Here is a 20,381-nt window from a genome sequence, read left to right on the forward strand (position 1 = left end):
CGCCTCTTCGTCCCGTCAGAACCCTTTTCTTCTTCTTCTGGATATTTGTGATGACTGACGCAGCTGTTTGCATGTGGTCAATGTGCAGCCATACAAGCCGCCCCCCTTCATGTAACTGGAATGATCGTGGCGATTTGCACGAAATGCTTGAACATCAAAGATGCATCACTTTCCCAAAGCTATTATAACGCGTGTCACGGTTGTGGTTTTCAACATTCGGTGGCACTTATGGATATTGCCAAGTAAGAGAATGAAATGTTGCCATGCCGACACCAAATAATTCAAACACAACCTGTTTGCTGTAGATCTAAATTATTTTGACAGGTAGTCGGAGACGGCTTATGTGTCTCAGTGTCTGTTGACATCTCTGCATGCCTTTCTTTAACTCCTTCTGCCTGCACTGTTTTCTGCCCATTGCAAGCACTCGTTGTTCCAATCGTGTGATGCTTCATTCACTGCTGTGTATTCTTAACTTGACTCCTCCCCTTCTGTCCCATAGGCAGTGGTGGAGTAATTTTTCTGTACTGCATTTTACTGTTGGTGTGAGTTTTGTGATGATTGCAGCAGTTAATTTATCATAATTTGACATCCTACCAAAGTGAAAACCAAATCTTAACAACAGATGTTAGAAAGAAACGTGCACTAAATTATAAATAAAGGCGTGAGTAGATGCCCGTCTTGTAGTGATGTGCATCCACATCGGTGCTGTGAAATTTAGGATAATCAAAAATATTGATCACATTCATAAAACTCACTATGTGGATTCTTTTGGCCGGTTCTTTGTTCTTTTCGAAGTGTGTGTCAGTCGTGCGTAGACATGTATCCACTCCCGTTTTCGCCTCCACTAACCTCACTCCCCTTCCTTCGTCTCCCCCCTCCAACGATCAGACCTCGAGGACCCGCCCATCACACTGACCTCCCGCACCTCTCGGATGCGCCACGCCTCCCAAAGCGAAGAGGCCCCTCCCACCTCGTGCTCTGAGGTGTTCCAGGGAGGGGCGTGCGACAATGACGGCCCCGCCCCTTCCTCCCTCGCAAGGAGCAGCAGCGCCTCTGACGTCATGGAGCCTTTCATCGTCGAGCGGGTCAAAGGTGAAGATCCGCAGGGGGATCCCGCTTCCATTCCCAACCCTACGCACCGCCACTCCACAATTCCCCCCTCACATGCAGGCGAAAACCACGCAGCTCAGCCACTGCCGCACCCCCCCCCTGTCCCCTCTCCCAACCCTTTATCCGTCCCCAATGGTGTTGCTCCCTCGTCCTCTGAGGGGCACGATGATGGTAGTGTTTACGACCAGTTCTGGGAACAGATTGGCTCTCGGAGCCGGGGCTCTAGTTCGGATTGGGTGAGCGACTGGGATTCTGCCTTCCTTTCGTCAGAAAAGGGAATTGATGATGAGGAGGGCGAGATGGGGCCTGTGGTAGAGGAGGAGGATTTATTTTCCTCTATCAGGGACTACCTCACTAACAAAGGAAGTGAGAGGAAGGAGGAAGCAGGAGAGCGAGAGGGGCCGGGCCGTGTGCCGGAGAGCAGTATTGTATCTTTTCCCACGCAAGTGGGGATGGCGAGAGCCCAGAGGGAATACCCAGGGCCGGAAGGAGAGGCAAGGCAGGTGTTGAGAGAGGACAGGCAGGTAAGTGAACCGGTGAGACACAGCAGTGTGGACTCCACGGAGGAGAATGAGGCAGAGCAGTGCAGCATCTACGAGTGCCTGGAGCTGCAGTGTCAGTGGCCGTCGCCCATTGCTTGTGGGGTTGCCGGCTTAGAAAGACTGCCTGGGGAGAAGACGGAAGGAGGGAATGCCGGAAAGGCAGGTGGATGGGAGGGGAAATGTGATGCGTGGGGGGAAACGGGAGAAGAGCAGCAGGGGAGCAAAGAGGTTGCAGCAAATGTGAGGTCCATTTTATGCAGACAAGACGCCAACACAGTAGAATGTAGCACGGAAGCAGGTGAAACTGCCCAAACGTCAGACCCGATTAAAGCCAAGACGGGCCGGAGTAGCACCAAGAGGCACCACAGCGGGGGCGTCCACGTCAGCTTCCGGCCCTCGACCGAGTCCGTGCAGTTCCACAACCCCCTCGAGAGCAAGGAGGCCCACTGGAAAGCCCGACTGCGCCGCCTCAGCCACTTCCACACACACAGCCACTCAGCCGGGGAGAGGCCGGGGGCTGGAGGCGGGGCCGGAAGCGCAGGTAAGTTTGGCACCGCGGCCGGGATCAGCCACAGAGGAGCGCCACACGAGAAGTCCGGGAGCTTCTCGGATAACAGCGGGGCAGGAAGTGGAGCGGCTGCCGGAGGCCCGGATGACAGGGGCGGGACCGGAGGGTATGGGGACTCCTACGCGGGACCCGGCCCGGGCTCCGAGGCGCAGCCCGAGGCGTTGTCGGGCAGCTCGGGGGCGTCGTCGGGCGTGCGCGGGCGCCTGGGCCGCTCCGCCTTGCGCTCGCGAGCCTCCCGCTCGCGGTCCCAGGAGCCTGGAAGCACCGCCTCGCGCCACCACCAGGGGGCTCTCCTGGGTGGCGTCTACAAGACTGTCGTTCACGCTCTGTCTTCGAAGCCACGGCCCCGAGGTCAGGGGTCATCTCAAGGCTCGTCGCCACAGCGACAGGGCCGTGCCGCCACGGGCGACGCCTCGCTCAGGGACCTCTACTCCCATGTCCTGGGCTACTTTGGCCGAAAGACGGCAACGCCAGGTGAGGATGGCAACAACCGAAACGAGGCGCTCACAAAGAACTTGGAAATAAATACTCATCAACACATAAAAACACCAACAACTCTTTTCCTTTTTTGGCTGTTTTTTACTGGTTTGTTATGATGGAATGTTTTTGGTTTTTTTGCGCTGACACTCATCTTGCTGCTGGACTGAAATTCAAACTCCCTGTTGATGTGTTCCGTCTTGAACGTAGCCCCCCCCCTCCAGCCTGCCTTGTGTAAGGCCCCCCATCCCCCTGCCCGCCTCATACCTTCCCACTGGTTCTTCTATCCCGGAAGCCTCGACCGCCTCCTCCTGTCCTCTTCTTCCTTCAGGCTTTGGGATATTAACCCCCCCCGCCCATCCCTCCCCCTCTCCTCCTCCCCTCCTCAATGTTGCATGCGGCCTCTTCGTGCCTCCCTCGCCTCCTGCCCGGACTCCGGCCCTTCTTCAGCTGCACGGGAGGAACAACCACACTCAACAGTAAAAAACCAAATGGCTGTAGAAAAGATAGCAGCACAGATACAAAGAAAGGTCACGTCCTGCTGGATATTCTGTCAGAGCGTTATCACATTTAGATTTCCATGTGTAGACATGGAGGTTTAGTTTCTTAAGGTAAATCAATGGAGTCGGTTATTACTACGAGCACGCTCCATATGTAGTGTAAACATGTTCCTGTAGTTCATTCTCAGGCCACTAGAGTGCAGCATAAGATCCTGTGATCCATCTCCATAGTAGTGGCGTACCGAAGGAATTGGAATGGATATGGAGCGGTATGGTTTTCAAATCATCAATCTTGAGTGGTTGGTGCCTTGTATATCAAACAGGAAGACGTCAGAACAGCTTTTCCTACTCATTCTCATCCATGGGGCAGCAGACTGCATTGCTGCTCTTTCAAATATTTTTTGTCTTGAGGATCAGATCTTTCACATCCACATAGTGATTAATCACCTGGTTTAATGAATGATTAAATTGCTGAAGCCACACATCCATTTTACTGTACAGGCCAGAATAATTTTGTTACCATGGTTCACGTAAAAACGTAACATTTGTCCATGAATCAATACGGTTGACTGCAGCTCTACTTCCCACGTTACAGTGAATTCAGACAACCCAAACCCTCTAGTTCTCCACGCAGACTAAAACCAGACCAGATGTTGTGTCTGTTTTGAACAGTTAGTTCTAACACAGCTGGAGTCCTCGGTCATACCATGAGCGTAACCACACAACTCCACGGATCGTAGTACTAAGCATCTGCATGTCTCTCATCCTGATCCAGTGTGCGTAGACCTCCTTCTGCTCTCAGCTAACGTCTCAGCTTAGCATTTCTGTAGTGCTGCTTCTCATTTGAGCCTGTTCAGGCTGTGGGGAAAATTACATGCGAGCATGAGAGCATTTTTTTTACCGGGCCTTTATGAATAAAAGAATGAGAATTACTGAGAGATTGGGATCTAAATTCTCAGGCCAAATAACTTCTATCGTATACAAGTGTCATTCCTGCTTCTGGTGACGCCATGGCAGATTAACAAAACCGCAGAATTGTTCATATACGGACAATGTTATTTCCATGTAAACAGGGCTACACGGTGTTATAAGGTTAGTTAGCTTGAGAAGAACCTGAGCAGAATTACATGCATGTCGGGGGTTTGCTCAGTTGGTAACTGGTTCATGTGCCTCATTGCAACGATGCTCCGCGATGAGGGGCCATGCTGTTGGCGCCTAGAAATTAATGTTCTGTAAGGACACGTTTTGTTCAGCCAGGTGGCAGCAAAAGGCCGGATCTTCATCCTGTGTCTAAAGACGCTGAGCTTTATTAACCTGCGGCCTGGTGGAGGGTCTGGACGAGGCCCGGCTCCGTCAGCTCCGTCGGCCATAAGCTCAAAATGAATACTTGCCCTCCTATGATTTGCCATTGATGGAGGCTCTCTGACGCGCCAGTGTTTGCAAACTCACCCCGACGACTTTGTTGCCGCCAAGCCAAGAGCGACACAACACAAGTGTACTAATATAGGCGTCTGATATGCTGCCTGTGGACCTAACAAGGTGATACTCTCTCTCTCTCTCCGTGCATGGTGTGAATTAACTCCTGCATTGCTTCTCCGGTGGGATTGCCTGCTGTGTTGTGGCTTTTGGTTAACAATCAATCTTTTGTTAACATCAGAGCCTGCTGTGTACACACACACACACACACACACACACATAAAAGTACGGCCTTTGCATTTTGTGACGTTTTATCATAAATATCAAACATCTATCATAGTAGCCACAGCGTAGATGGAGCTCATGGTGCTAAAGGGAGTTTCTCTCACTGAGTGAGACAGGCAAGATGAATGATGTCATCATACCACTTATACAGTGGTTTGTACACATTCTCAACTTTAACAGTCAGCGAGTCAGACCTGATGACCTGTCATACAGAAACGTGATTACTCAATTCTTTGTCTTTGAGCGGCTTGAGGTGTCTCATTGTGCGTTAATTAAATTGTATTCATTTTCTATCTGTGTGTGTGTGTGTGTGTGTGCATAGGGATACGCTCAGTCTTTGACAAGCATCATGTATCTGCATTTCAGCCAACAAAGAGGAGGTGGTCCAGAAGGCCCGACCCGTCTCCAGTGACGTAGGAAGCACAAACCCAAACTTTTCTGACCTCATGGATGAGTTTATTCAGGAGAGACTGAGGGCCAAAGGAACAGCTGTGAGCACATCAACACTCACACACTGTGGTTTCAGTGTATTAGGCCACCGAGCCGTAGCTCCTTTTTCTATCGCGGCTGACATTCGAACGCGGGAACAAATAGCGTTGCTTTTCTGTAAACAGGGCCGCCGTGGCAGCAGCCCCGGCAGTCTGGAGGTTCCCAGGGACCTGCCAGAGCCGCTGGAGGCGGGTCAGAGCCCTGGATCTCGGCCGTCAGATGACCACCGCCCCGTCGATGATCCGGGGGTTCCCTCTGAATGGACGTCGCCTGCGAGCGCCAGCGGTTCGGATGTCATCAGCTCAGACAGCCAGTCGGACTCCTTCAATGCCTTTCAGTACTCCACTTGCAAGTTTGAGAGTGAGTGATAACCGCTTAGATCACTGTCATTTTAGTTTTACCGGACATGTTTTGCGTTGTCGAAATGAAAAAACAGTCCTATAGATACCTGTCATTTGTCTCCATCTGCAAAACTTGCCCATGAAAAATGTCTAATGGTCAGCACTTTCTTTTTAGACTTTACTTCCATTTCAGAAGCCTGTGCAGGAGGTGTCGGCTGTGGGGGCGGCGGGCGAGGCAGCTCACTGGACCAGGACAGCCTCGGTGGGGGCGCGGCCAGTGACGAACACGAAGTGGCCAGTTTGACGACACTTCACATCGACTCGGAGACCAGCAGCCTCAGCCACACCGTCACCGTTACCGGTATGCACCTAACACAAAGACAGCCGCCTAAATATGGAGTATTAGCAACAATACTGTAGATATTTGCATAATAATGTTGTAATGTTTTTCTACATGAATGTGTAACTGGAACATTTCACGGCTAACCCCAATGGACTCTTAACCATGTGTGTTCTTCTGTAAACGGCCTATCCATAGCATTATTTGTTTTCCTTTTTCATTAACCGCTGCAACAGCATATTCTAGGCCATTGTAGGTGAAATAATAAAAAACAAAGATGTGTGTATCGCACCACAGACGCCGTGTGGCTATTCAATTTCATTTGCAAAGACCAATATCCCAAATTTAGCTGATATGCCTGCTGTGGATGGTGCAATAAAATGACACTTTGCAATCATATTAAGCAGTAATGTAATACCTGTGATTGTAGCCTGCAATCACCGTATTATCATAAATGTCCGGAGGTATTAGGCGGCTGTAATCAGCCCCCTTGAAAGTTGAATGTACATCACAAATAGCACCGTAGAGAAATTCCATTTGGTGGAAATGTTTTGAAATTGTTTCCTGGTTTGTGCGAACACATCCTAATGTTAGTTTTACCTAACGACCAAAGAATGAAGGCTCCTCGGTCACTTTCTTTCTCCCTGTCGTGTCCATCCTTGTCCAGGTTCTGAAAGCGCGTCCCCCATGCATTCCCTGGGGGGCTCCCGCTCTCAGACCCCCTCCCCCGCCACACTGACAGCCGAGCACAGCGAACACTCCCACTCACACACACACCTACAGCTGGAACAGAAGCTCCACAACGCTGTGCTGCAGACTCCAGATGACCTGGGTAACACTCACAAGTACATCTCAAACATGCACTCACGTGTTCTCTAAGCAAGAGTAACTGACAAACTTTGATTGCTCCTAGAAGCCAGCGAGTTTCCCAGCGAAGATTGCAGTGTCATGACGGGTGGCTCGCTAACCGGATGGCACGCAGATGTTGCCACGGTGATGTGGCGAAGGATGCTGGGAATCCTGGGGGACGTCAACAGCATCAAAGACCCGGAGATCCATGCACAGGTCTTTGACTACCTGTGTGAACTGTGGCATAACCTGGCCAAGGTGTGCGCCGACAAGAGCCTACGATGACAGTGATGCAACAACACTTTCTGTTAACGTTGTGGGGGTTTTCTGTAAAAAAACAACAACTTTTCTTTCCAGATCAGAGATAATTTGGGCATTTCTCTGGACAACCAGTCATCTCCGCCTCCCCCTGGTCTTATCCCACCTCTGCGAATCCTCACCCCCTGGCTTTTTAAGGTAACTGAGGAGGTCACTATAGTACCTCTTGTGTGCACCTCATTGAGTACCTGAAAATAATAACTACCTATAACTAAGATTATGACATTTCTTGTATTTCAGAACTGCAGTGCTTTTGATTGATTCCTTTTTAATAAACGGAAATCCAAATGCTTTTGAAAAGAAAAAGAATATCCCACGGAGAGACTGGGGATCCCACCACAAACTAGCGTTCTATCGCCTCACCCTGCTCTCGTATGTAAATGTGTTTTCCTGCAGGCCACCATGCTGACGGAGCGCTACAAGCAAGGGAAGCTCCACGCCTATAAGCTGATCTGCAGGATCATGAAGAGACGGCAAGATGTCTCCCCGAACTCCGACTTCCTCACACACTTCTACAACATCATGCACCAGGGACTGCTGCACCACGACCAGGTAGGCCGCGTCACACTCATTTACTGTAGAGCAATGTCTTCTGTTTGTACTGCTTCAGGTCTAAAGGATGGAAGGTGTGGTACTTGCTATAGCTGTCGGTGTGTTTTTGTGGTTCCTGCAGGACATTGTGAACACTATCATAAAACATTGCAGTCCCAGGTTCTTCAGTATCGGCCTCCCTGGAGCCACCATGTTGATCCTGGACTTCATCTTAGCTGCTTCGAAAGTCACCGCCTGCTTGTCACTCAACGTAAGCAGCGCGCTTCTGAACACTGTTGTTTTGCAATAACTGCGAGACACGTGAAGAGCACGACCTGGCACATAAAAAAAGAAAATCCCATTTGAATTTTACCTGTCCTTGTCTGTCCTTTCTTCTCCCCCCCTTGTCATAGGCTCCACGAGTGGAGGCCCATATCCTGCTGGGATCTCTGGTGTGTTTTCCCAACTTGTACGAGGATCTCCCGGCGCTGCATCCCACCACAGCCGACGTGGTGCTCACCAAGTTCCCCGACGTCAAGGTAAAGGGCTTTGTGCATTTTGGAGCTGAAACCAGTCATCGTGCCTCTGTGCTTACTTTCTGTGTTCAGTGAACCACAGTAGAAAAAAGAGAGCGGAAAGACACAAGTAAATGTTACATACGCAAACACACTACTGTTGCTGGTTCAGGTCAAACATTTAAGTCAAAGCTACATTGTGTGTAATCCAGGTCGGTCCGAGGCTTATAATGCGCTTGTCTCAGAAGTAAATTGAGGCTAATGGCTCATTAACCATTCTTGTAACAGTCCAGAGCTATTGTGGGAGTAACAGTGTTGTTGTTGTTGTCGCTGTGTAAAGAGTCAATGCCATGCATGGCAGCACCTCGGGCCCGCTCACTGGCTCCTTACAAGACACAAGCTAGTTTTGAATCACTAAGCGGTCATTATGTGTCATTATATGTGTGTGTGTGTGTGTGTGTGTGTGTGTGTGTGTGTGTGTGTGTGTGTGTGTGTGTGTGTGTGTGTGTGTGTGTGTGTGCGTGTGCGCTGATGCGTCTGCACTGTGCCTGTGGGTCTGTGTGTGTAGATGGCTCATGCCGAGGGGGGTTGTAGTGCTTATTAACTGTGTTTGTCTGCATGCTCTGGTTTTTAGGATCATATTATCAAAACCATCCTGACCTCTGCCAAGGACGAACCGTCTGCTCCCGCGAGGTAAGTGATCAACGTCGTGATTATGACTATTATATTTGTTGTTATACAATTACAACACCAAAAGTTTACAACTTTTGTTTTTGACAATTGATGCCGATATGTGTGAAAAGATGACATTAAACGAGAAAAGACTGACGGCGTAACATATTTAAAGCAATCTAGAATTCCAGAGAGCCTTACTGCATTGAATTATATTTTAAATAGTCACCTGGCACTTTTATTTTGTAAACTCATTTAAATACACTAAATAAATGTTAGGGCTGGGCATGTTAACACGTTCTAAATACATTAACGTTTGGTCAGCGTGAGTCTCCAGTGTGTTCTCCTCGACTCTGCTTGTGTGTAACGCTGCATGTGGCGTGTTAGGTGCGTGGCTCTGTGTAGTCTGGGCATCTGGATGTGCGAGGAGCTGGCTCACGGGACTCAACATACGCAGATTAAAGAGGCCCTCAACGTCATCTGTGTCACTCTGAAGGTCAGTGCTGCTTGAGTTCCCCGTTGTCTGGATGTTTGACAATACCTTAGAATACCGCAATCCCAAAAGGAAAATAACTTGACTACCTATAGTTTCATATATTTAAACAGGTTTAAAGTGGTAGGTTTCTATTTGGGCCATTGTCACAGCAAAAGTGCTTTTTTATTTTTGGAAAGTAATCCACTGTGTTTTTTTGCATATTTCTGTGGTTTGATGCCACACAATGAGAGCTAAATTTGTTTAGAGTTGGGACATTTCCCTAACATGGTGGGCCGCACGCAGCCAAAGTGTGATGGAAAAACATTGTTGGAGATGATTGTTAGCGTTGGGGAAATTGCCTCAGTTGGTATTGTCTGTTTCAGGCCACTAGACTGGGAGGCATGTGGATCCGAATAATACTGTCCAACATGTACTGTCTCATCTATAGCCAAGCAGCCTGAGATGGACACACATACACACACAAACACACACATACACACACATACAAATACTTTCCCACCTTGGAATCCCTTGCTTGTGTATCGGCAGCCAATGCCTGCTAACACATTACACCAACACAGACACACACTTCCTCCTGGGAGCAAACCCTGGATAGTCAATATGTTTGGTTCTCCTTCAGATAGGAGACTAATCCAGGGGGAATGCTGCAAGCTGTGTCGCTCTCTCTCTCTCACACACACACACACACACACACACACACAAACTTGCATCTTGCTGTCATACCAGCATTCAGCATGCCCAGACATGAACCCCTCTGCGCGCGCGCACACACACACACACACACACACAAACACTCAGTCCCTCTTTACATCTAAAAGGGTTACAACTAACGTGCGATGTTTTACAACAGTTACAAGATAACACGTTTGTCATCAAACGAGGTCAAATGTGCCTCATGCTTTTAATAATTTAGTACCAAAATATCAGTTTCACTAAGAAGCCGAGAATGAACTCTGCTCCTTTTTTTGTGTCCCAGTACCCCAATAAGAATGTAGCGCTGGTGGCTTCGGACGTCCTTCACCTCCTGATCAGTCACGTGGATCACCTTCAGAAATTCCCGCCCGACACGCCGAAGAAGATAGTCGAGGTGAGACGGGAACAATTTTCTGAATGTTTCCCAATGTCGGTTTAGTTTATTATTGATACTTGTATTTATATCATATTGTATAAAGATGATGAAACTTCATTGAAACACACCGAATGTTGCTGCTTTCGCTCAACCTTCACTCTTGTTTTTTTTTTTCATTATATATAAAATAATACATATATTTTCTTATGATTTGCTGTGTTTTTTTGTGTTGTATCTTGTAAACACCTACAGCAGTACTGTAGTTGCTACAGTAGTGCGTAAAATAATTTTGATTGTTTTTACTTAGATTTTGATTGCCACCATCACACACTTGCTGCCTAATACCGAATCCTCGCCTCATGAACTGGACAAGAGGGTAACACACACACACACACACACACACACACACACAAATTCTGGTGAACGATCACAATATCACTCATTTTGTTTTTAAAGTGACTATAGCTGAGTGTTTCTTTGTGCGTCGCAGCTGGTGGTGTCCCTCCTGTTGTGTCTGTTGGACTGGGTGATGGCGCTTCCTCCAAAGACTCTTCTTCAGCCCGTTCAAACACAAAGCCCCCCAGAGAGAGATCAGCCCACCAAGACCCTGCTCAGCTGTATTTATAAGGTGTGCATGTGGGGTTGTCTCTTTGTGAGCTCTTTCAGCCCTTCACACACACACACACACACACACACACACACACACACACACACACACACACACACACACACACAATGTTGACATGAGGAAGGTTTACTTACATATTTTCACCCATTTATCATTCATCCTCTCTTTAAAAGGATAAATCGTGTTTAGTCTGTTATAGTGTGACTTATAAAGTCCGACCTGAACACAATAAAACAAACAAACAAAATAACCACCCAACTGTTTCTGTGACTGTGAAGAGATGGATTTGACAGCATCAGTTCCCTGTAGGAAATAGCAATCTGTACACAAGAAGCGAAAGATCTGAAAATATACGATATATATCTTAGTCTTAAACTGATTTTTTTTTAACTTTCAGTACATTGTTTGGCTCCTGTGCTGTTTCTGTACAAACATCCAGCCACTCTAAGTAAAACACAGATGATGGATGATTAGCATTCTATTACTTTTGCCTTCAACATGGTCTCCAAAGGAGGCTGAACTGAAGTCCAACTGAAATCCCTTTTTTTCTTTTAAAATGGTCCAGGTATTACATGGCTGTGTGTATGGAGCCCAGTCTTTCAACAGTCCCAAGTATTACCCGCTGCAGCTGTCAGACCTGCAGAGTCCAGACTACGACCCGTTCCTGCTGCTGGAGAGCCTCCGGGAGCCGGAGCCGCTGCACAGCCCGGAGTCCGAGCGCTCCAGCAAGCTGCAGCCTGTCACTGAAGGTCATTCATCAAACAGCAGGCACACGCCGCCGCCGAGCACCGTCTTTGCGACCATTCCGTATCTGTAGAGACGAGTCTAAGCATGTGAATGTGTGGTTTGGCCGCAGTACATATCTATATGTAGGCTCTAACTCTTGCATCTAAAGTGGAGCACTGTCGTACACACAGTGACCCGGAGCCGTCCACCAAACCCATACCAATCACCACAGATGGTAGCGTGTGTGCGTGTGTGTGTGTGCACCTGTCTGCATCCGTGTGAGAGTGTGTATGGTCCCCTGCTGTGGCCCTCCAGGACACCGTGTCTAGTCTAATGACGGCAGCACCGTGATGGACCACGCTTGTCTTCTTTTCGCTCCCCTCTTTATTTGTGTCTTCTTGTGTTCAAAGCGAAATGGGTGAAAGGAAGTGAAGCAGTGAAATACATTCTTGGGAATATACTGTTCACTTCTCTGTGTATATCATATATATATATATATATATATATATAAATATAAATATATATATATATATATATATATATATATATATATATATATATATCTCCTCTCTGGTCATTTGACTTTTCTCTTTTTTCTTTTGCTTCCCTTTCCTCCTTTCAAGCTCTCCTGGGGTTTCAGATGTTGTTGAGAATGTGTGGTCAATACATATCTGTACTCTACACACATCCCATCAATAAGGAGCTCTAGGCAAACTGTGTGTGTCACTTTGTGTGTAGCGATGTTGATTAGCCCAGATCTGCTGGCAGCACAGTGTGTGATGGCATTGGCTTCTGCTCAGCATGAGGCAAACTATGTACAAGCCGAACGTGTCTTTGGACCACGTCTTGGTTTTCACCAAAGTTTTGTTGCAACTTGGAACCTGAATAATACATGTTTTGACCCCTGAAAGAAAAAGCCCGTAGTTAATTCTTCTGAACTATATACACGTAAGTAATATCCGCTTTTTCCTTCTCTGTCTGCAGTCCGTAACCGTATTCAGCAAGGCCTGGTTTCCATCGCAGCCAGAACGGTCATCACACACTTGGTCAACCATCTAGGACACTATCCGATGTCTGGAGGGCCTGCCACTCTGTCCAGTCAGGTACTGCTCCTGCGTGTTAGCTGGTAACAATGGCTGTATGTCTCCTACATACATACAAATAGGTTAAAGCACTTTTGTTTGGATCTTTGCATCGTGGTCAGAGCAACGTTGTGGCCCGTGTTCTGTAGGTGTGTGAAAACCAAGACAACCCGTTCTGTGAGAGCGCCGATCTTGGACCGGAGCTTTTCCATTCGCCAAACCTGCAGTTCCTGGTCCTTAACGGCTCCACGCTGCTCTCCGTGTATCAGGTAACCACCACTAAGAGAAAGTGTTTTCAAACCACCATCACTCTCCCACTTTATGACTTTTAACCCCCTACCTATTTTATAATGTGTGTAATCATGACTGATAAAGGCCAACTGATCTCAAAACCTAAAAGGATCTACTTTCCCCTACTTGTAGTCTCACGAGAGAGTTAGTTCTCGTCCACGTTGGTGTTGTCGGGATCTCCGATCCCCCCGAGTTGGTTGATGAGAAGGATCACAGCACGTTGATCGATTAAAGTCAAAACGTTAACATTTATTTAGAAGAGAAAAAGATTACATGAGCCTTTCTCCGCAGATATCTGGCTCTAACTATTGCTTGTAAGCAGGAGGTCAAACACACCAGCACGTATTCCAGCGTTCTGTGTGATGGCGTCTCCGAGCAGTAAAAACGCTTAGTTTTTATACACATGAAGACCATCGTCAGGCCAGTTTACGAGAAGCCACAATTCAAGTTGAGATAAGAACTCAGGTGAAGATGAGGGTAACACACAATGCTTCTTCGATAAGGGTCTGTGAGAGCAAGTTAACCCCCTTCTCCAGACACAGCTGCAAACCCTAAATCTTTCTGTCTCTGCACATCAGGGTCAAACACTTGAGACCTGGCCTTTAGCACCAGACAAATGTTTACAACATGTTTTACCACTACATGCATCTCACAGTGTCTATTACATTTTTCGTTCCTCCAACACATAAAAACAGATTAACTGATGGATTCTCATAAAAGTTTTACAGGTTGCGAATGAGAAACTGTAACTAAAAGGAAGCAAAGTTGGTCAATTCAAGCTATTCAAGAAGGGTTTTATGTGGATTGTGCTACTCGGCAGTGCAATTTGGTGCATTAACCAATGTCCCTTGTCCTCCTCTACGTCCCAGATACGGTCAGAGTCTGGCGTGCCGGGAGGAGGAATGACGGCCGGTTTGTCGTCTGCTCCTGCTTGCGTTCGCGTCATCATCCGAGATGTCGCGGGAAAACACTCCTGGGACTCCGCCGTTCTCTACGGTCCTCCCCCGGGTTCCCCGAACAGCCCGACAAACGCATTCATGCCACCCGCGCGGTCGCCTCACGCCGAGCGTCCCCACTTGCGCACCCCTCAAGCCGATCCACTGAAAAAGATGGAAGGAGTGAAGAGGGGAGACAGCCAAGAGGAGGGGCAGGAGGAGAGCGAGCCAGAGGATGGGGGGAGAGGGACTGAGGGCGAAAGGCAAAGCTTTCAGGGAGAGGAAGAGGAGAGAAGAGTCTCTGAGGAGGGGGTGGGGGAGCAAAGTGGAGGTGGAGGAGAAGAGGAGGAGCAGGGGGAGGAGGAGAGGATGGATGGGGAGAGGGATGCAGGGGATTCGGGCTTGGAACAGATCCTGGCTCCGCCATTGGCTAAACGCGTGTGTCGGGAGGCGGTGCCGGCCTGGGGTTCACTGAGGGAGGGAGACGACTCGCTGGATGAAATGCTGCAGTACCTGGGATACTCCAGTCCTGAGTGTCTACAGAGAGCAGGTAATGTACACTTGTACATTCAATCTACAGCACGTTTGGCAAACATTTAACACACTGACTTTGAAGGCCGCCCTGTTTGAAAGGAAGCCGTGAATAGTTTTCCTTGTACTGTATCTTAAACCATCGGCATCAGAATAAGCAAAGCACACGTTGAAAGACTGAAGGACCAATCACAAAAGGATATTTTTATTCTATTTGTACTGTAAAAACAGGAATGTTCATCAAATCAAGGGTGGACTCTCACTAACACATCAGCCTGACTGTAGAAGACCTAAAGGGAAATAAGTTTGTCACCTGATTGATTGGTCCCCTCAGGCATGCCGCTCAACATCCCGGCGCCTCCCCCAGCGTGCGTTTCAGAAAAGCAGGAGAACGATGTGATCAATGCCATCCTGAAGCAGAGCGCCGCCGAAAGAGAGTTTGTCCTTCATGTACGTTGTGTCCATAACTGCATGAATAAAATGAGTTTGATGCGGTGGATGTTCAGCTGGTGGTGGCTCATAAGAGTAACACTGTCCTCAGTGAAGCAATGTGAATTCTGCTTGGCAATAAATGCAAAGCTATTATCAAGACAAAGGTCTTGCATCAAGGTTGTGATATTTGGATAAACTATAAAGAGCTTTCTTATGTTGGCATCTCTATTCTGATTACGATTTGAGTTATGGCTCTCATGACGTGTCGTTTTCTGGTTCGTTTTCTGGATATTGTTGACTTATTTAATAAATATAAAACTGAATCTCTGAATGTTTCAGAGAGGTGAGGATCTGAACATGAGAGCCGTTCAGCAGACAGAACCAGAGACTGAGACACCACAGTCAGCCTTCTACTACTGCAGACTGCTGATCAACATCCTGGGGCTCAACTCCTGGGAGAAGAGGTGAGACCACACACAGACATACAGATAATGGAAGTATTGTTTTCAAAAATGAAGAAACTCCGGACGGACAAAAGACATCTTGGATTGAAAAGTATTTAATGCAAGACAAAGTTGTTGTGCTAAAAAGAATATCTCTGCTGAGGATCCGCTGGTTTCTGTAATCTACAGGCCACAGAGTAGCTCATTGACTCCCCCACAGTCACTGTCTCTTGCAGGTCTCTTGATACGGGTCAGTAAAGGTGTGAAAGTTAGTGTCCTCGCCCCTGTGCATGGGACGTCTCCTGGTGCTTTCAAGTTGACTAGTTATTTAGAGTTATTCCAGAATATGGTGGTGCAATGAGGTATTAGCTGCGTTCAGTAAGTGATATCAAGATGCTGCGTTCAGTAAGTGGTATCAAGTATTGCATACATGCATTCCGGTTGATTACATTGCATTGGACACAATCATAGCTGCGCAATGGTTATTCTATTGATTCTATTACAGTTTCAAAATCACAGCGGAATTACACTGTTATCCTTTCTTTATTGATTAGATAGTTTCAGAATCATAGCTGTATGCTGGTGTACACTAAATGTATTTTATTATTTGGTCTAATTTATGAACCCGGTCGTCAGTTTGTTGATAATATTCCACAGAAGCCACATGCAAGTGTACTTTTTTTGAGAAAAACATGTACTTTACTGAAACAATCTAAGTATAACTTTGTATTCAAATGTAACTGACTTTGTTTTCATTTAGTTCATGGAAAACAAAGTTCAGATATATCTTCTTCAAGACACATCCCAAGCTAAATTTAACCAGCTAGTCGGAACCCAGCCCAAGCTAACACTCGCCAGCCCAAGCTAACATTCGCCAGCCCAAGCTAACTAGAGTCCAACCTAGCCGAAGGTGACTAGCCGGCTGTATCTGTAGGCTCTGCTGCAGGGCTCTGGCATTGGTTTGAACATGGCAAGCGAGAGTGTCTGTCTAAAACGGTTTGGGGGAAAAGGTACAAGTGCAATTCTGATGGAAAAGTTATTGTAAATATAATACATGATTTAAAATAACGTCACTGTTTTGGCCAATACTCGCACTTGAGAAACAGGATGCTGATTGCAGTTGACTTAAGAGCCACCGGCTTCATTGGGAATCAGGATTGTAGTACTAGTACAGTGCTATAGGACATGGTACTTATTAGGACTAATAAAAGTGAAGTGTCACATTTATACGTAAGAAGGGGAAACAAAAGGTCTCCTGCTAAGAGGCTGTTTTTTAGTCCGATGTAACACGCCTGTTTTGAAGTCTTTACAATTCTTTTTGTCCCCCCTCGAACAAACCACATGCTCGTTGAATGCAAATGGAAGAAAAATGTCCCATTCAGAAAAGTATTTTGTGCTAATTAGACACAAGGCACACCATTTCATCTTCTCAATGACTCCGGGCGAAAATACATAATGTCAAGGTATCACTTTAGAAGTATCTGGCCAGCTAATGGACCCTCATCGCTCTTTATGCTTCACCCAGGGAATTGCACCCTCTGCATTCAGCCTGCACAATGGACTTCTTACACACACACACTCGCAGTGTGTTGTGTGTTGTGTGTGTGTGTGTGTTGTGTGTGTGTGTGTGGAAGAGAGTGTGATAATGAGTATAGTACTCTATTGATCAAACTCACCCATTTAGGGTTAGAATAAAAGGTAGTAGTTGAAGAAGGAGATGATGGTGGGAGAAGTGGCAAATCAGAAAACAGGATGAATAAGGCGAGTGCAGATATAGACAAAAAAAATAACAAATAATAAGTAAGCAAATAATGAAGAAAATGAGAAAACAAGGATGCTAAAGACGCTTAGATATTGGGCGGGGAAAGAGGAGAGACTGATGAGAAAAATAGGACGAAATTGTCTAATCATCAGTTATTGTGTCCTTATGTCTCTCTGGGTATTCAGATGGGACATCACAAACACTAAGATGTGCCTGCGTGCATGTGTCCTCTTTTATGCTTCTCCCCATAATCCAGGGTGTAAATGGAGTCTTTGAGAGCAGAGAATGAGGCCATTACCAAGTATCAGTTTAATAAAGAGCAAATTGCTGTATCTCTCTCTCTCCTTTCCTCTCCCCCTTTATCTCCTGCTCTTTCACTCTTTTTCTTCTTTTTTTGTTGAAAGAATGACAAGTCATTATCAGTCCCCTCAGAGTGTCCCCTCAAGTCTCAGCTTTTTATGTCAGAGGTTGGTGGCTGGGACATTTTGAACCCTAAACTTGTTAGTTTGTTAATCGTATTTTGTCCTCGTGCTTTTGTCGATCTCTAGCGACCTTCTCTGGGACGTAGTACGATGAGGCTGGTTCCTATAGCTTGTAGCTTAGCAATACTGCTAAACTGCTGAAACAAAAACATTTTTGGCACCACCAGGAACACGAATCTCTCGTCCATCGATAGATTCACGCTTCCTCAGGGACGGTAATGAGCCTTGTGGGTGTCGTAGAGGCAAAAAGACCTTTGTGTATTATTTTGAGTATTTTGTGTGTTTTTCCTGTTTTTTTTATGACACTTTTACAGTATACATTTCCAATACATTGCACTACACAACACTAAGCAACTCATAGCAACACAATGCAGCGAGTATCACTGCAGGTAGTAGTTATATTGAGAACGAGAGTTTGTTGGCGTCTGTGGAGACAGATTTTATACTCATTATGCTTGAGATTGCCAATCAGAAAAGGGAAACAAACAAGCAAACTACCTATAATTGACTTACATTCAGGCCTGTTGAGAATCCTTCTTGATGAAGGCAAAGTTCTACTGTCATGTGACTGAGGTTTACTTGAAATCTGACATGAGGGACCATTTTTGTCTTCGTACAAATCTACCCAAAGGATGGGATCTGATGTTGTGATGATTATGAAAGCTTCTTTCAAAATGCTTAGAAAGCTCAAATGTTATTTCTTTTCATATTGCTTTGAATTAATTCGATCTGGGATTCTGGTCTTTTTCACTAGAAGTCCTGGCCGCTCTGCTTGATGTCTTATTCAGATGGCACAGGATTTGTTTTTTGTTTTTCTTTTTGTTCTTGTCTTTTTTCTTTTTGGCAGTGAACGGTGACAAAAACAAGCAACCAGCCAATTAAAGGAGACGGTGGTGTTAGCCAGTTAATGGCAGAGAGGCACAAGAAATGTAATCCACCTTATCAAATGCCCACGCGGTTTAGCACACAGGAAAAACCAAGAGGGACGGCAGAGCACAGGAGCTGCGTCTAATTGAAATGACAAGGAAATAAATGATTGTATTTTCACTATGATAAACTACTGACTATTACTCTTATTACTCTAACTATTCCATGGGATATATGTATACCTAACCTGCGCATGTATCTGTTGTCTTCCAGAAGTAACTTCCATCTGCTGAGGAAGAATGAGAAGTTACTGCGAGAGCTGAAGAACCTGGACTCACAACAGTGGTGAGAAAATCTGAAGGAACCCCTTCTTCTGTTGTAGTGGGTTACTGTAGATACTGCTCCGGACCAAAGTATAAATTATGACTAGGCTGCTGGAAAAACAGGTTTTCCCTTAATTGTTACATCTAAAAACAAAAAGTAGCTTTGAATGAATATATTTCAGAGGACACAACAGATATAGATAAGAACACACAATAGAAGAGACTTCCGAATGGATCGGCCCCATTTTGAATATGCTGCGCACCATTTCCTTCCCTTTTATCTTGATCACCGGGGATTAATCTGTTCCATCACGCCTCATTTCATTATTTAAGGGGGAAAACCCCGATAACACACTGAAGGATGGAGGTAAGGATCAGGGGAGAAGTGCTTTGGTCCAACTAAAGTAATGTATTGATGTTGTAGAAGCTGCTCAAATGAATGTATGGTCCGGTATTCAGTTTGTCGCCGTGTCGGCCATTATTGTTTTTCTCTCTTCTAGCCGCGAGACTCATAAGATAGCAGTGTTTTATGTGGCCGAGGGCCAAGAGGACAAACACTCCATACTGACCAACACAGCGGGCAGCCAGGCTTATGAGGACTTTGTCTCTGGACTGGGCTGGGAGGTAAGAACACCTTCATTCTCATAGATGTTCACACATGGTTTATATCCACGTATATCTTTGACATTGGGTCCCTGAAGTCTCCTGGTTAGTACTTTTAGGACTTGATCTTAGTTAGTTAAAACATACAAAAATCAAATAGAATATAGAATACATTTATTTTTATTTTTAACACATGAACATTTTATCTTTTGTTATTATTTAAGAATCAGCGAAAACTGAAGCTAGTGTGATTTGATTCATATGTTATTCTATCCCCAATGAAAGGGGGGAAAAGGAGGCGTTTTTAATGTACCTGCGTGTCCTCAGGTGGACCTCGCTACTCACTGCGGCTTCATGGGCGGCCTGCAGAGGAATCGCAGCACGGGCCAGACCACGCCTTACTATGCCACCTCCACCACCGAGGTCATCTACCACGTCTCCACCCGCATGCCCCACGACCAGGACCACAACCTCACCAAGAAGGTGACACACACCCATCTGACTGGTGATATTTCCCTGGCGTATTTTTTTCTCCCCTATTCTCTTATTTCCCTCTTCAGTCCTGCCAGTGGAAAGTCACCTCATTGTCTGCTCATCACTGTGGGGGGGGATTTGCTCACTCTTGACTTTTCAAAATGTTCCAATTTCTTCTCTCTGTCAAGCACACTGCATCTGTCGGCCCCTTTATCTCCCGCGTCACACAAATGCAGGTTGTGCGGTGAGAGAGGCGGCGTAATTAGTAATAACCAGCGTAATTA

The 20,381-nt window shown here is 46.4% G+C and overlaps 1 protein-coding gene across 19 annotated transcripts in view; it reads left to right on the forward strand.

Moving 5' to 3' along the window:
- Positions 1-20,381, forward strand: part of ralgapa1 (Ral GTPase activating protein catalytic subunit alpha 1) — a 52,453-nt gene that overhangs the window by 9,565 nt on the left and 22,507 nt on the right. For 7 of the 19 annotated variants that reach the window (XM_040199191.2, XM_040199189.2, XM_078089038.1 and 4 more), the window contains 24 exons: positions 889-1,092; positions 5,265-5,389; positions 5,513-5,747; positions 5,904-6,089; positions 6,736-6,900; positions 6,982-7,175; positions 7,275-7,373; positions 7,632-7,787; positions 7,909-8,037; positions 8,180-8,305; positions 8,916-8,974; positions 9,341-9,449; positions 10,426-10,536; positions 10,826-10,894; positions 11,009-11,146; positions 11,712-11,895; positions 12,857-12,975; positions 13,104-13,223; positions 14,115-14,730; positions 15,046-15,161; positions 15,483-15,607; positions 18,971-19,042; positions 19,521-19,644; positions 19,951-20,106. In XM_040199191.2, the coding sequence (XP_040055125.2) occupies positions 889-1,092; positions 5,265-5,389; positions 5,513-5,747; positions 5,904-6,089; positions 6,736-6,900; positions 6,982-7,175; positions 7,275-7,373; positions 7,632-7,787; positions 7,909-8,037; positions 8,180-8,305; positions 8,916-8,974; positions 9,341-9,449; positions 10,426-10,536; positions 10,826-10,894; positions 11,009-11,146; positions 11,712-11,895; positions 12,857-12,975; positions 13,104-13,223; positions 14,115-14,730; positions 15,046-15,161; positions 15,483-15,607; positions 18,971-19,042; positions 19,521-19,644; positions 19,951-20,106 (3,737 nt within the window). Of the gene's footprint in view, positions 1-888; positions 2,695-5,264; positions 5,390-5,512; positions 5,748-5,903; positions 6,090-6,735; positions 6,901-6,981; positions 7,176-7,274; positions 7,374-7,631; positions 7,788-7,908; positions 8,038-8,179; positions 8,306-8,915; positions 8,975-9,340; positions 9,450-10,425; positions 10,537-10,825; positions 10,895-11,008; positions 11,147-11,711; positions 11,896-12,856; positions 12,976-13,103; positions 13,224-14,114; positions 14,731-15,045; positions 15,162-15,482; positions 15,608-18,970; positions 19,043-19,520; positions 19,645-19,950; positions 20,107-20,381 lie in introns of all 19 variants that reach the window. The other 12 variants (XM_078089029.1, XM_040199187.2, XM_078089031.1 and 9 more) reach the window with 3 other exon arrangements.

This window comes from Gasterosteus aculeatus, chromosome 15 (genome assembly GCF_964276395.1).
Source record: "Gasterosteus aculeatus chromosome 15, fGasAcu3.hap1.1, whole genome shotgun sequence".
Classification (NCBI taxonomy): Eukaryota; Metazoa; Chordata; class Actinopteri; order Perciformes; family Gasterosteidae; genus Gasterosteus; species Gasterosteus aculeatus.